This window comes from Eschrichtius robustus, chromosome 2, assembly GCF_028021215.1.
Source record: "Eschrichtius robustus isolate mEscRob2 chromosome 2, mEscRob2.pri, whole genome shotgun sequence".
In the NCBI taxonomy this organism is placed as follows: domain Eukaryota; kingdom Metazoa; phylum Chordata; class Mammalia; order Artiodactyla; family Eschrichtiidae; genus Eschrichtius; species Eschrichtius robustus.
This window is the reverse complement of record NC_090825.1, coordinates 4,239,041-4,251,224: the sequence shown is the minus strand read 5'-3', so window position 1 is coordinate 4,251,224 and position 12,184 is coordinate 4,239,041. Positions and strand designations below refer to the sequence as shown.

At 39.4% G+C, this 12,184-nt stretch overlaps 1 protein-coding gene across 1 annotated transcript in view; it reads right to left on the bottom strand.

Annotated features, from left to right (window-relative positions):
- ICE1 (interactor of little elongation complex ELL subunit 1) overlaps positions 1-12,184 on the bottom strand; it is a 57,418-nt gene that overhangs the window by 26,208 nt on the left and 19,026 nt on the right. Inside the window, exons 7-12 of the mRNA XM_068535126.1 lie at positions 11,905-11,942; positions 9,621-9,703; positions 9,364-9,403; positions 9,227-9,283; positions 2,582-2,668; positions 436-845 (exon numbers count right to left, since the gene is read on the bottom strand). Of these exons, the coding sequence (XP_068391227.1) occupies positions 436-845; positions 2,582-2,668; positions 9,227-9,283; positions 9,364-9,403; positions 9,621-9,703; positions 11,905-11,942 (715 nt within the window). The remainder of the gene's footprint in view (positions 1-435; positions 846-2,581; positions 2,669-9,226; positions 9,284-9,363; positions 9,404-9,620; positions 9,704-11,904; positions 11,943-12,184) is intronic.

Sequence of the window (12,184 nt, the reverse complement as noted above, 5' to 3'; positions counted from 1 at the left end):
CCCTGTCAAGACTAACTTCCTAAGAAATTACAATAAACCATTCTGCAAACACACAAAAAGATGGTGAATTCATTGCATGAAGATGGGGAATTCAGCAACATAACTGACCTGCATGCTCTATACATGGACTTCCCATCTCTGAAAAACTCCATGTCTATAAACACTTGTTTAATTCATTCATTCCATATCTGTTATGAGTCAGGCACTAAAGATAAGAGTAAGCAATTAAGACACAGGAGGGCTACAGTACACTGTAGATGAAAACAATAAAAATGCACCCCTAGTACAAAATGAAAAAAGCCGTATGTGCACGTGGACCCAAGGGCACCGGCCCGCCTTGTTAAATCCTCACGTTCCTCCCTGACACGACCTGGTCTGAGCTCCCGTAGCAGGATGGACAACGTGGCCACCAGGTAATGCAAAGTGTCAACTTACAGGTGAGAGTGAGGACGGAAATGCACCCAGGTGTGGGGTGGACAGCAGAGGGGGTGAGGGCACCGGGGACAGAAGAGGCGGCAGGAGCTTGAAGAAGTCGACGGCAGCCTGAAGATCTTCATCAAAAGAATGATCGCGATCAGAAAAGTCAGCACGGTCATCCTCAGTCCCCTGCGTTACAGCCTCAGGATTCCGGTCCTCTTGAGAGACACCATCGTCACGGCAAGCTGCTCCGCCCGGCCTCTCTCTCCCCGCGTCGTCACACGCAGAGAAGTCGCCCTCTATCTCCATGGACAGCTCTGCCAGGCACGTCTGCACGGCCGAGGTCCTGAGAGGGCTGCCCCCTGCTGGAGGGGGCACACCATCTTCCCTGGACTCGAAGGATCTGGGGTTTTCTTTGGCAGGTTTTTCTGTGGGGAAAAAATATATATAAAGAAAACTTTTTAAAAAAGCCTTATTTTAACAGTTCAAAATGCTTGCATTAAATCCAAGTAGAAACATTTTTAAAAGGCAACCAATCCCTTCCTAAAGAGTATCCTGTAAGACTTGAACATATTCCACAGAAGTATGCTTCCCTCACAACAAGCAAACGAGAAGACAGGCAGGTGGATGGTGAGATGCCCGTGTCCCATTAGCAGCAGGGTGTCCGTGCCAAGGCGCCCATCCGCCGCCATGGTAACGGGCCTTGACGATGCCCTCATTCTCTTGGGAAATCAGCAGGACTGGGGAGAAACAGCTTCTGCATACAAGGTGATAGGAAACACTATCTTCCCTGTCTAAAATCAACCTATATTAGGCTACTCCACGACCATATTTGTATAATACTCTAGCTAAGGAACCTGACTAGGTCACGTAAATACTTTGCATTATAACGCAACAAGAAAACTACTAGAAAACGCTGGTTCTCTTTGGATTTGGATTTTGGTATACTGCAGTAATGCTAATTGTTAGTAAAAACATTGTGTCCTAGGAGATAACTAGAAATAACCATTTGTCATATTTGAAAGCTGTAAAAATACATTTTGCAGAAGGCCTCAGGGCTCCTTAGAGCAGTGTTTGATAACAGGGCTGGGGAGGGGAAAATACAAGCTGAGCCTTAAACAGCTCGCAGTACCAGAAGTAAAGAAGTACTCAAAACAGGATGGGACATGCCTAAAAGACCCAGGAGCCAAACTAAAGATGGTCCCAATAACCAAATCTGGAGCAATGTGAATAAGATAATGAAAGTACTGTATTATAACATACAGAATAAAATAAATATCTGTGAGACTACACTGACAGAAATAGTGAATAAACAAGTCAGTGGTGAAAAGTGACGGCTCTTCCTTACTGAAGAATTCCAATTAATACACGTAGGAGGAATGAGGGAAATACAAAAACCACTATTAGAGTAGTAATCGTAGCAGACAAGATCCATCAAGAGATGCTAAAATCAGTGGGCTACAGTTGGAGAGAAACAGAATATTTGCAGTGTCAAAGCATCTTCCTCAAGATAATCAATGAATAAGGAAGCAACAGAAACTTTACATGGAGGAACCTGGCCAACACCACCTGAAACAAGCAATCAAGGTTAACATCCCCAGTGACAATGCAGACCCACACACCCTCTCCCCTGGCACACTACTGGGGAACTCTTGCCAAAAATACACAGCTTCGCTCTCAGACAAGAAAATATCCCACAAACCAAAAGATTCGTATTCTACCAGATGATTCGTATTCTCCAAAAGGGTCAGAGATGTGAGACAAAGAAAGACCGTTAACTGTCAGACTGCGGGCAATTAAAGGAAGAATGACTGATAAATGCAACATGGGGTCCTGGGATGGGAGGCGACAAAAGTGGGAAAATGGTGAAACTCGTTCTTCCGCGTACACCTGCCATATACATCTCCCCCCATGTGTCTTCCAGTTTCCATGAATACTCCCTGACGAAAGGTGCTATTACAAAATAAAAAGCCAGATGCATTCACTGAGACTAGAAGTCACCCTGGAGGGAATGGAGTTCTGTATGACTTTAAGTACCCATCCTAGTTTATTTCACTCTTTCAATGTGAGATTCAGGAGATATTAAAAACTGAAGGCATATAATGCCCACAGTAAACATTTCTACTGCATGTATGAAATGTACTTCTGGAAGCTTCTCTCTCACCTGGGACAAATCTGCTGCTTTCACCAGGTAGTCTGTGTGTTGTGTTTATACAGAGCCAGAGTTCCTTCAGAAGTAGTTTTACTTTTCCTGTGAAAGAAAGTAAAGTATTAAAGTCATGTCATTTGGCTCATTCTACACAAGGCCAAAACACAGTCCTGTAAAACCGGGATTTACTAGGGAATTAGAAAACCAGGCAACTTAAAACATCTTCCCCAAATTCAATCACTGCACACAGTTCAGTCAGCTACTCATACAAAGGTCTACTGATAGGCTGAATACAAGCTCGGGTTTTTTTTGGAAGGTGGGGTGCAAACAGGGGTAGGACTCAAAAAACCATATCTACTTGTTGTTAAAGGCCTTTATCACCGTTATGAATGCACAGTATAAATAAATCTTTGGTCTATGTACTTTCTACAGAGAGTGATATGAGACTGGGGTCAGGGGTGGGGGGAAGCATAGATATAATGACCGATGTAAGAGATTATGGCTCTAGGTAGTCTACAAAGAACAAAGAACAGTATCCCTTCAGTTCCATGAGGTTATCGGAAAAGCCATCAGAGTTGACCATGCTGTAATTAACTTAGGGGCTTCATGGATCTTGGAAAAAAATTTAATGGCCTTAAGGGGAAACGGGAGGAGACAAAAATGTGTGTGTATAAACATGAATAGGGAGAGAGAATCACACATGAGCAGACACACAGAAAGAAGCATATGCTTCTATAAGGAAAGTGAAAACTTTGGAATTTTCATAAATATTTTTCAAAGGGGTCTGATTTCCTAAAATGGTTAAGAATCACTGGTTCAAGTTGAAAAGCAAAGGGCAACTATAACAAACACAGGCCTAATGAAAGTCATATAACATTAAGAATATTATGCTATGGTTTTAAAGTCAATTTAACATTAAGAACACAAATTCCCAAAAATGTTCCAAAGCAAAAAATATTCATAAAAATATAAACATGAACAGTTTGTGTCAAATACGCATAAAAAGACAACCCACACTTGTTAAAATTTAACTGAAAATAGCATTAAGTATTAGGTAATTTCAGTCCACCCTTAAGTTCTGTTAATAGTTCACTGGAAGTTCTTAAACTGAATCATTTATTGAAAATACTGAAATCTTTAATCCAGTTCTAGAGAGGCTAAAAAGACCAACCTTTTAAACCAAAATTTCTACAAGGAATCACAAATTTTGGAAGAGGTCAGCCCTATTTAAGTTGGCAAACTACATCACTCTAAAAAATGAAGTCCATAGTAAGAGGACCAGGACAAATGGGGCACAAAAACAGATAAGTTTGAAAAGCTGGACATTTCCAACCTCTCCTGAGCCAAATCAGCCACTGTCACTGTGTGTGAGGTACATCTATTTTTGGGTTTCAAAATTCTATGATCAAGTAGTTTATCTACATTGTGATTTAACCTACCCAAAAGCCTGCTTCCAAATACTGTAATCCCCTTTGCTTAAATGACCTGACCAGGATCCCTGCTTATTACGTATACCCAAAGCAGCAAACAAGGAACCTTAAAAAAAAAGAAAAAAAGTTACTTTTCTATGCTTACGGAGGCTATTAACCAGAGCTAGGCCTATTTCAGCTGAGCACGCATTCATTACTTCCAGTCTGACATAAAAGAGCTATCCATTCCCAGCAAAGCAGATAATGATCTTGTGGCATCATTAGTTGTGAAAACCTCCTTCAGCTGAACTGCACACCTTCCCCTTATCCTTTAAAATGCCTCCTTTATCAAAATCCAGGCATCTCTGAATACAGTATTTCTGGACTTTCCTACTCCACTGATTTGTCAGTTTCCACGTGAATAGCACGCTTCTTTAAACACGATGGTTTTATCAGTATGTTTTAATATCTGTGCAGGCATGAATGTGGCTCAGAATTTTCCTTTTCAAAAATTAAATTATTATTCCAAACAGCTATTCTTTCCGATAAGCCTTCACCATCTGGTTTTAGAGTGTATATTTATAAATGCATGTGGGGAAAATGCACATCTTTATGCCTTGAGTCTTTCGATCCAGGAACATAGCATTTATCCATGTGTTCAGATGGTTTAGTTTTCCTTCACGGAGGCAGGCATGCTGCTTTCAGGTCTTTCCCCGGACATCTCAGGTCAGCTGCCACCTGAGATCGGGTTGTTCTTATTCCACCCGTTTTGATAGGCTAATGATGGCCCATTGTGCGTGTTCACTGTATATACCAGCACTTTCCCCAGCTGCTACACTTCTGTTTTCCTTTTGCCACATAGATAGTCACATCATTTAAAATGAGGACAATCTGACTCTTCCTTATTAGCACTCACAGCTCCGACTATTTGTGTCTGCCTGGCTGCTTGGCTTAGGGTCTCCAGAACACACAGAAGGGATGGAACGAAATGACTATGCTCTTAGGGTTTCACCTTTCTCAAGTTCAAAATGTTTTTTTCTGTTATTACCTCACCAACTTTCTTTTTTAAATGAGGAATGGGTACTGAATTGAGATGATCCTATCACTTTCCTCTTAACCAGTTGTTGTGGTATTCCTGAGATAAATCCTTAAGTCATAACTTGTCCATATTCTAAATTACTAATAGATTTGAGTTCTTAAAATTTTATTTAGTACTTCTGTAGCTTTATTCCTAAGTAACAGAGTTCTGAGTCTTGAAGATATGTATGCATGTTATTCTTAATTGATCTTGGTACAGGGTTATGCTAGTCTAAGAGAATGAAACAGGAAGCATTCTACATTATTTAAGTTCTAAAACCAAACAGTAATAAAGACATCAGTTTTCCACTTCAGGCTTGCTCACCTGCAAGCCACCTAGATCTTCCATGGTGCTGGATATTTACCTATTTTTAAAAATTTCTTCTGGGTTATTTTTCTGTTCAGGATTGCAACACCTAGTCTGTGTCAATTTGAGTATGTTTTCCTACAAAATGGTCCATTTTATGAACATGATAAAATCTGAATATAAATTTGTAAATTAAAAATAATTCCCCAAATGTATTTTTATAGCTTTCTCAGTCCTGGTGTGATTCGGTTTTTGTTTCTTCTTTTCTTGATCAGATTTGCCAAAGAGCTGTCAGTTTCACGAGCATTGCAAAGATCCAGTTATTAGTTTTAATGGTCCCAAATCAAATGCCTTGTTTCCTATTTCATTAATTTATGTCTCCATCTTCATCAATTCCTTCCTTCTATTTTCCTTAGGTTTCTGCTGTATTTTCCTACCTTCTTAGTCATTCATTTTCTGTAATTCTTGCTTCATTTTCTATAATTCTTGCTTTCTAACATAATCGCTTAAGACCACAAACCACTCACTGAATACTATATTGACTATAGCTCAAAGATTTTAATAAATACTGCCCTGCTTTTGTTTATTTCCAAACAGTTTAGTATTTCAGTTTTTATTTTTTCTGTTATCCAAGAGGGGTTTGTTTGTATTTATTATGTGTGTTCAGCTATCAGTTTTTCAGGGCGGAGGTAGGAGAGATTTTTATTAATATCCTATGAAATATCAGTATCTTAATATCTCATATTAGATCGTAGCTTTTTGTTGTCTAGTAAATAGTCAGCTTTTATATATGTTTGAAAAGTATTTTAAAGAATTCAAAGTTTGTGGTCTAAGAGTTATATGTAAATCATCCATCTTGCAATTATGATTCCAATTCTATCTCCTGTTTAAATTCTTGCTTTTACTCTGTATTTCTGAGAAACACACTGAAGTCTCCCAGGAAAACAGATTTGGTTATTCCCCCTAGAATATCCAAGCATTTTACTTGACATAGTTTTATGCTCAAAGGTCATAAGAGCAGTATCTTCTTGATGAATTGTACCTTTAATCTACCTAAATATTTCCTTTTAATCCATGTAAATTCATTTCTAGGTGTGAATTATTTCTTTGCCTTGTGTTACTGCTTTCAAGTTAGCATTTGCTTGGAATTTCTTTATCCATCCTCCTATATTCAATCTTTCTGCTTCATTTGATTTTAAATGTATTTCCTTTGAACAAGTCAGAGATGGAGATCATACATAAAAATCATGCTCTACAGCTGGGAGGCTTTTCTAATATAAATATTGTATCAGTGTCCTGCTCTGGGAAGTTTCTTTCTATAGAATTTCTTGATCACATTCTCTCCTTACAGCTCTGTTCTCCCCTCTGAGAAGTCCTAGATGACTATTACAACACCTGGCTGGCTCTATGCTCCAGAGTCTTAGGTTTTCCCTAATACCTTTTATTTCCTTATCTTTTACACCACATTCTCACAGATGTCCACAATTAAATCTCCTGGTTCATTATAGCAATCAGAATCTATTTGTCCACTCAACAATCCAGCCTTTCGAGTGGGTTTATTTCTACAATGTATTTTTAATATTTGAGAACCCCAACTCAGATTTCACATCAGCAGACTACGGATATGTTCTTAGATGTTCTCTAAAGACACTATTTCAATTGTTATCATTTTCTTCTTGTTCATGATTTAACACAGTTTCCTCAGGGACTAGTTTCTCTTGAGCTCGGTGCCTTTCTTTCCTGTCACTGCTTTTTCTCAGTGACGTCTCTCACAGCCAGAGTACATTTCTACAGCCTCCATTTTTAGTCCTATTCCTCTGGCAATAAATGCAGGTCCTCATCTCATGAACCTACAGGACCCTGTCTTCAGAGGGAGGAAGCAGAGTGAATACGGTTGTGAGGACTTACATGGCGTATACAAATATCTCATTTTCTGGGAACAGGAGGGGCTATCCTTCAAAGCAGCCATAATTAACCCAATTTTCTGACATCCACACCCACTCCGGGTCTTCCCATGTCCTAACAAACACTTTAGAGAACTAAACTTCGGGCCACAGCCTGTGGACTATTGCCAGGAACAGTTTCTGAAGCCAGAAGGCTGCAGGCTTTTCGCCCCTTAATCAGTCACCTGGCAAATTGCTAATGCACTGCTCCTTCTCCCATGCCCACTCCTGTGATTGGGGGAGCACAGACTTCTGCAGTGAAAACCTGCTTTTTGAGGGCTGCTGTTTTTCTCTGTAATTTGGGGTTTCATCACCAACTGACACCACCTGCTTTACACCTTCCTCATTAATTTCTAGCACTTTTTAACTATTCTTTTCTTTTCTTCTTAATCTTCTGCCATTTTTATTGGAATCTGAAAGGAAGGCAGACCAACAAAGCCCCCAGGCAGTCTTCTCAAAAGTGAAGCCAAACCAGTGCTCTTTCTGCCTAACTCGTAAGGTTTTTTCAGAAGTCAGGTATGAACAAAGAAAAGTGTTAAAGATATACTTAAGAATTAGGAATTAAACCCATCAAGGTCCACAGCTGAATAATCAGCAGATTCCTAAAGACTTCATTTATTTACTTGTTTGGAAAAAGTAAAATAAACAGTATCCCTTCCCTCACAGTGAGGATAGATTAAAAAAAAAAAAAAAAAAAAGATTTTACTTGAGAAAGTAACTAGTTCTTTGAAGGAACAAGAGAATGTAAGGCTAGAGAGCAACTACGGAAGGGGGTGACGGCTGTGTTTTAAATAGTGAGGCCTGAGGACAGCAGAACCCTACAAGAAAGATGCTTAAACTCCACACCTGACTGTCAGCTGGGAAAGCCCAGTGCTGCCGAGTCCTGCTTCTCTCAGCAGCACCTGTTACTCAAAGTCTCACTTTCCACACCTCAGAGGAGGAAGAAAAGTCAAAAGCACATGGAATTATGCATCAGTGATAGTGATAAACAGACTCAGGGCCTGGGCAACTGCAAAGTATCAACTGTTAGTCTTAAGCCTTGATCTATGGATTAAAAAAAAAAAAAAAAAAATTAAAGGAAGGAAAAAAGGTAAAGGAGACTTCTGAAGAGACACTATATACTTGCACAAAACAGTGTAAGTGGTTTTAATAATTTCCACTTGGAGAAAACATGAGTGACATGAAAATACCATTATTTACTTTGAAAATACCATTATTTATTTATTTGCCTTTTTAAATTTATCTCTACCAAAATAGTACAAGATAGGCAGAGAAGAAATTCATAATCTCTTTTTTACAACTAGGAATGAAAACACAAAGAAGGGAAGTCAATGGCCAAGGGTCAAACAGTAAGTAGAAAGACTGACATGAAACTCCAGCGTCCCCACTTCTCATGTTACACCTCCCCGTCCACGAGGTAGCAAGCTCAGTGTGCCGGGGGCGCTGGGGACATCCCTGTCCTGTGAGCACCACCGCACTCCTCTGTGTAACTTCCGGCCTTCCCTAAACCCTTCTGTCTTCCAACAATACACCCCACGGCTTTGACTCCACAGTTTCCCTGCCTGACTTTAACCATTTTTATATATTTGGCACCTATGAAATCTAATACATTAACTTGATAAATTGTAATCTAATGAGGAAACTATACTCATTTATTGAAAAGTGTGGAAAGTATAGCTCTCCCAGTTTTCTTTCCCAAGGAATACTGCTTTTTGACTCTTTCATTCACTGTATTATTCTATCAGACAGCAAGGTGATAACATACACAGATCTAATGAAGACAGGAAATAGGAGATGGCTTCTTCTAACAAAAAACATGTACAAGCCCAGGAATTCCCAGAATTATAGGTAAGAGTAACAAGCAACCTCCCAAACCACTAAAAGAAATGCAAAGAGATTGAAACTAAATTTGTAGTATACTCACTTTTATCGATGCTTCCATAAGAATCACTTGAAATTTGTGTTCCAATATGTCTCAACTCTAAAATGTGGGGAAAAAACAGTTAGAAAATACCGTGTGTCAAAACAGAATTCTTAAGTAAGCATTAACTGAATACTCACCCTTTTCATTTTTCTGTTTAGAAAATTCATCAAGCTTTTCCTGTGAAAACAAAACACGAGCAGTGTTTGCAGTGGATAAAGGAGTGCTAGTTCTAGACGGGATGTAAGAGGGGGCGACCCAGGGGCACTGCTGACTGCCCTCAGCTGGGGGCCTCACGTGTGACTCCTCATGACGAGGACCCACGGGGCTTACAGAGGACCCAAGGAGTCCCGCAGGGAAGATCTGAATATGCGTGGGCACTGCTGTTATCTATTACCTGTGTCTTCCTAAATTCCTTTTCAAGTATTTTCTTTTCATTCCTTAGTTGCTTGAAGTCCTGAGTTTGCTTGACAGCAGCCTCTTTATTTAAAGAGTGCAGTGAAATAAGAGAGAAGAGTAATTTACCACATTTATAATTACCATTAATGAAATTCTCAAAATAACCTATTGAGAGCTTTGCTCGTTTCTTAAAATTTGAAACAAATTCTGTAAAAAGTTACTGTTCTTTCAGTATTGTAGCAGAATCAGGGATAAATGCAGGAACACTTTTGTCTAAACTATTATCTACAAAACTGAAGAATTGGCATCTAGGCCCTAAGACTCCTTTCCAATCCTGAAACAAGCCAACCCCGACCCTTTAGTCAGGCAACAAGCCAATGTACAAGATCTTTAGAGGGAGAGGCTGTGGTCCCCTTGTTCTTCAACAATCAGGAACATTCAAGTTTTAGAGACTTAGAACTGTGATTTTATCAAACAATAGTTAAGACCATTTTCTTCATTTGGGGGAAGGGACAATCTTCTCAATGCTTACTATATTTTTACTCCTTCCTGCCTGGAGTTCCCTTGCATCAAGCCAAGTCATCCTAAGTCCCAATATCTTTACATAGATCTACTTTTAAGGTATTTTTATAGCTCTCCTGTGGATCTAGAGCAAATTCTTAACTCAAGTTTTTGGTTCTGAAGCACTGAATGGTTCAAATATACTATTAACCTGAGCAGTATTGACTTTATCTGAATATGTTCATACACAATTGCTGTGAAAAGTAAAATCCTATAAATACCACAGTAACAATCCTCTCCTGATTCCTCTAACAAACTTGAGTATTTCTTTACCTGATTATTATGCCCTGTCACTTACTAGAAAAATATTTTTGTCACATGGGAAATACACTTCCGCTTCAAAGGAAGTTTGCTGCAAAAGCTTCATATAGTCTCACAGGCATTTTAGATCCCTTTAAAAATTTTCCTTAAATAGACACATCTCCACACACTAGCGAGAGAAGGTAATACTGAGAAAGAACACAGTGATGTTGTACTTACTGCCACACTCAATGTTTGTGCAACAACCAAATCAGAGGAAAACTTGTTAGCAAAATATTTAGAACCTAAGTCTGAAAAACTGGGCTCAATTAAGGCAAGTTAATGACTGGAAATATATTCAGCAACTTCTATTCAAATTCTCACTTCACACTTGAAATGAAAATAAACTGTTCTCCGACAGACTTGCGGTTGCCAATGGGGGCTGGGGGAAGGATGGAGTGGGAGTTTGGGGTTAGCAGATGCAAACTATCATATACAGAATGGATACCAACAAGGTCCTCCTGTCTAGCACAGGGAAACTCTATTCAATATCCTGTAGTAAACCATAATGGAAAAGAATATTAAAAAAAAGAATGTTTATATATGTATAACTGAATCACTCTGTACAGCAGAAATTAACTCAACATTGTAAATCAACTATACTTCAATTAAAACAAAACAAAAAAAAAAACCCATTCTCTGAAGCAGAGGACAGAGCAGGCCCATGAGCCCCACAGCTACGAGGGCAGCCCCAGCCTGCGCCGGAGAGAAAGGAGGAAGGGACCAGGGGTGGGCTGGCAGGTCACACTTGTCTCTACTTGATGTTATTTCCACGTCACAACCACCCAATGAAGGAGGAGAAAACAGAAGAAAAGATCTCGGATTCAATTCCTGAAAGGGCTCTTAGCTGCCACAGGAGGGCTGAGCAGACCCTCGTGTGGCCCTCTGCCTGCTCAGTGTAGACAGAAGGCCCTGACCAAACTCGGGGTGCCGGCGGGGGTGGGGGAGTGGGCAGGGACACAGCGGAAATTCCCAGTGTAGGGAATCTCACAGAAATCTCTCCATCATGAGTGTGTCACAACCATCCAAATACATCAAGTTTCTCAGTACAAAAAGTAGTATCCTTTTCTACTAACCATTTATTTCATTAGTAAAAAATGAGAGGGCCCCATGAGATTCAACTTTCAAAATTTAAGTCCTTTTCTTGATCGCTGCTTTTTACAGTAAAAGTATGGGCTGTTATTATTTTGAGTGAACACTTCAAGGATATGCCACATTCCATTTCCATGTCTATCCAGTAACTGAGAGAAGTACAGTATTCAGCCTTCTTCCTAATGGTACCCTTAATGCACTCATCCAGGGATGCACCATCGAAACCCAGGACTCAACTACCTGACCAAGTACCACAGCCTTGTACAGTTACCAATCATTCATACAAAGACGATGACTTCCATTAGCTGGACGACAAGAGTACCAATTACCTTCCAGCTTCTTCACCTTGGCTTCTAGTTTCTTCTTCCTGATAATATAATTGTATAAGTTAAAATGGTTAAAAAAAAGTAACTTTACAATTTGTGATACACATGATTTTTTAAATTATTGAGATTTACATAATAAAGAAAATGTTAGTCACAAGCATAACACATCAATCATTAAAAATACCAGCAATTGTTTTGAAGGTAAACTTCAGAAAGAATAGTATGCTGTTTACTGTGTAATTTCTGTAAAATGGATTTTTAAAACTCTGCATTTTTGTGGCAT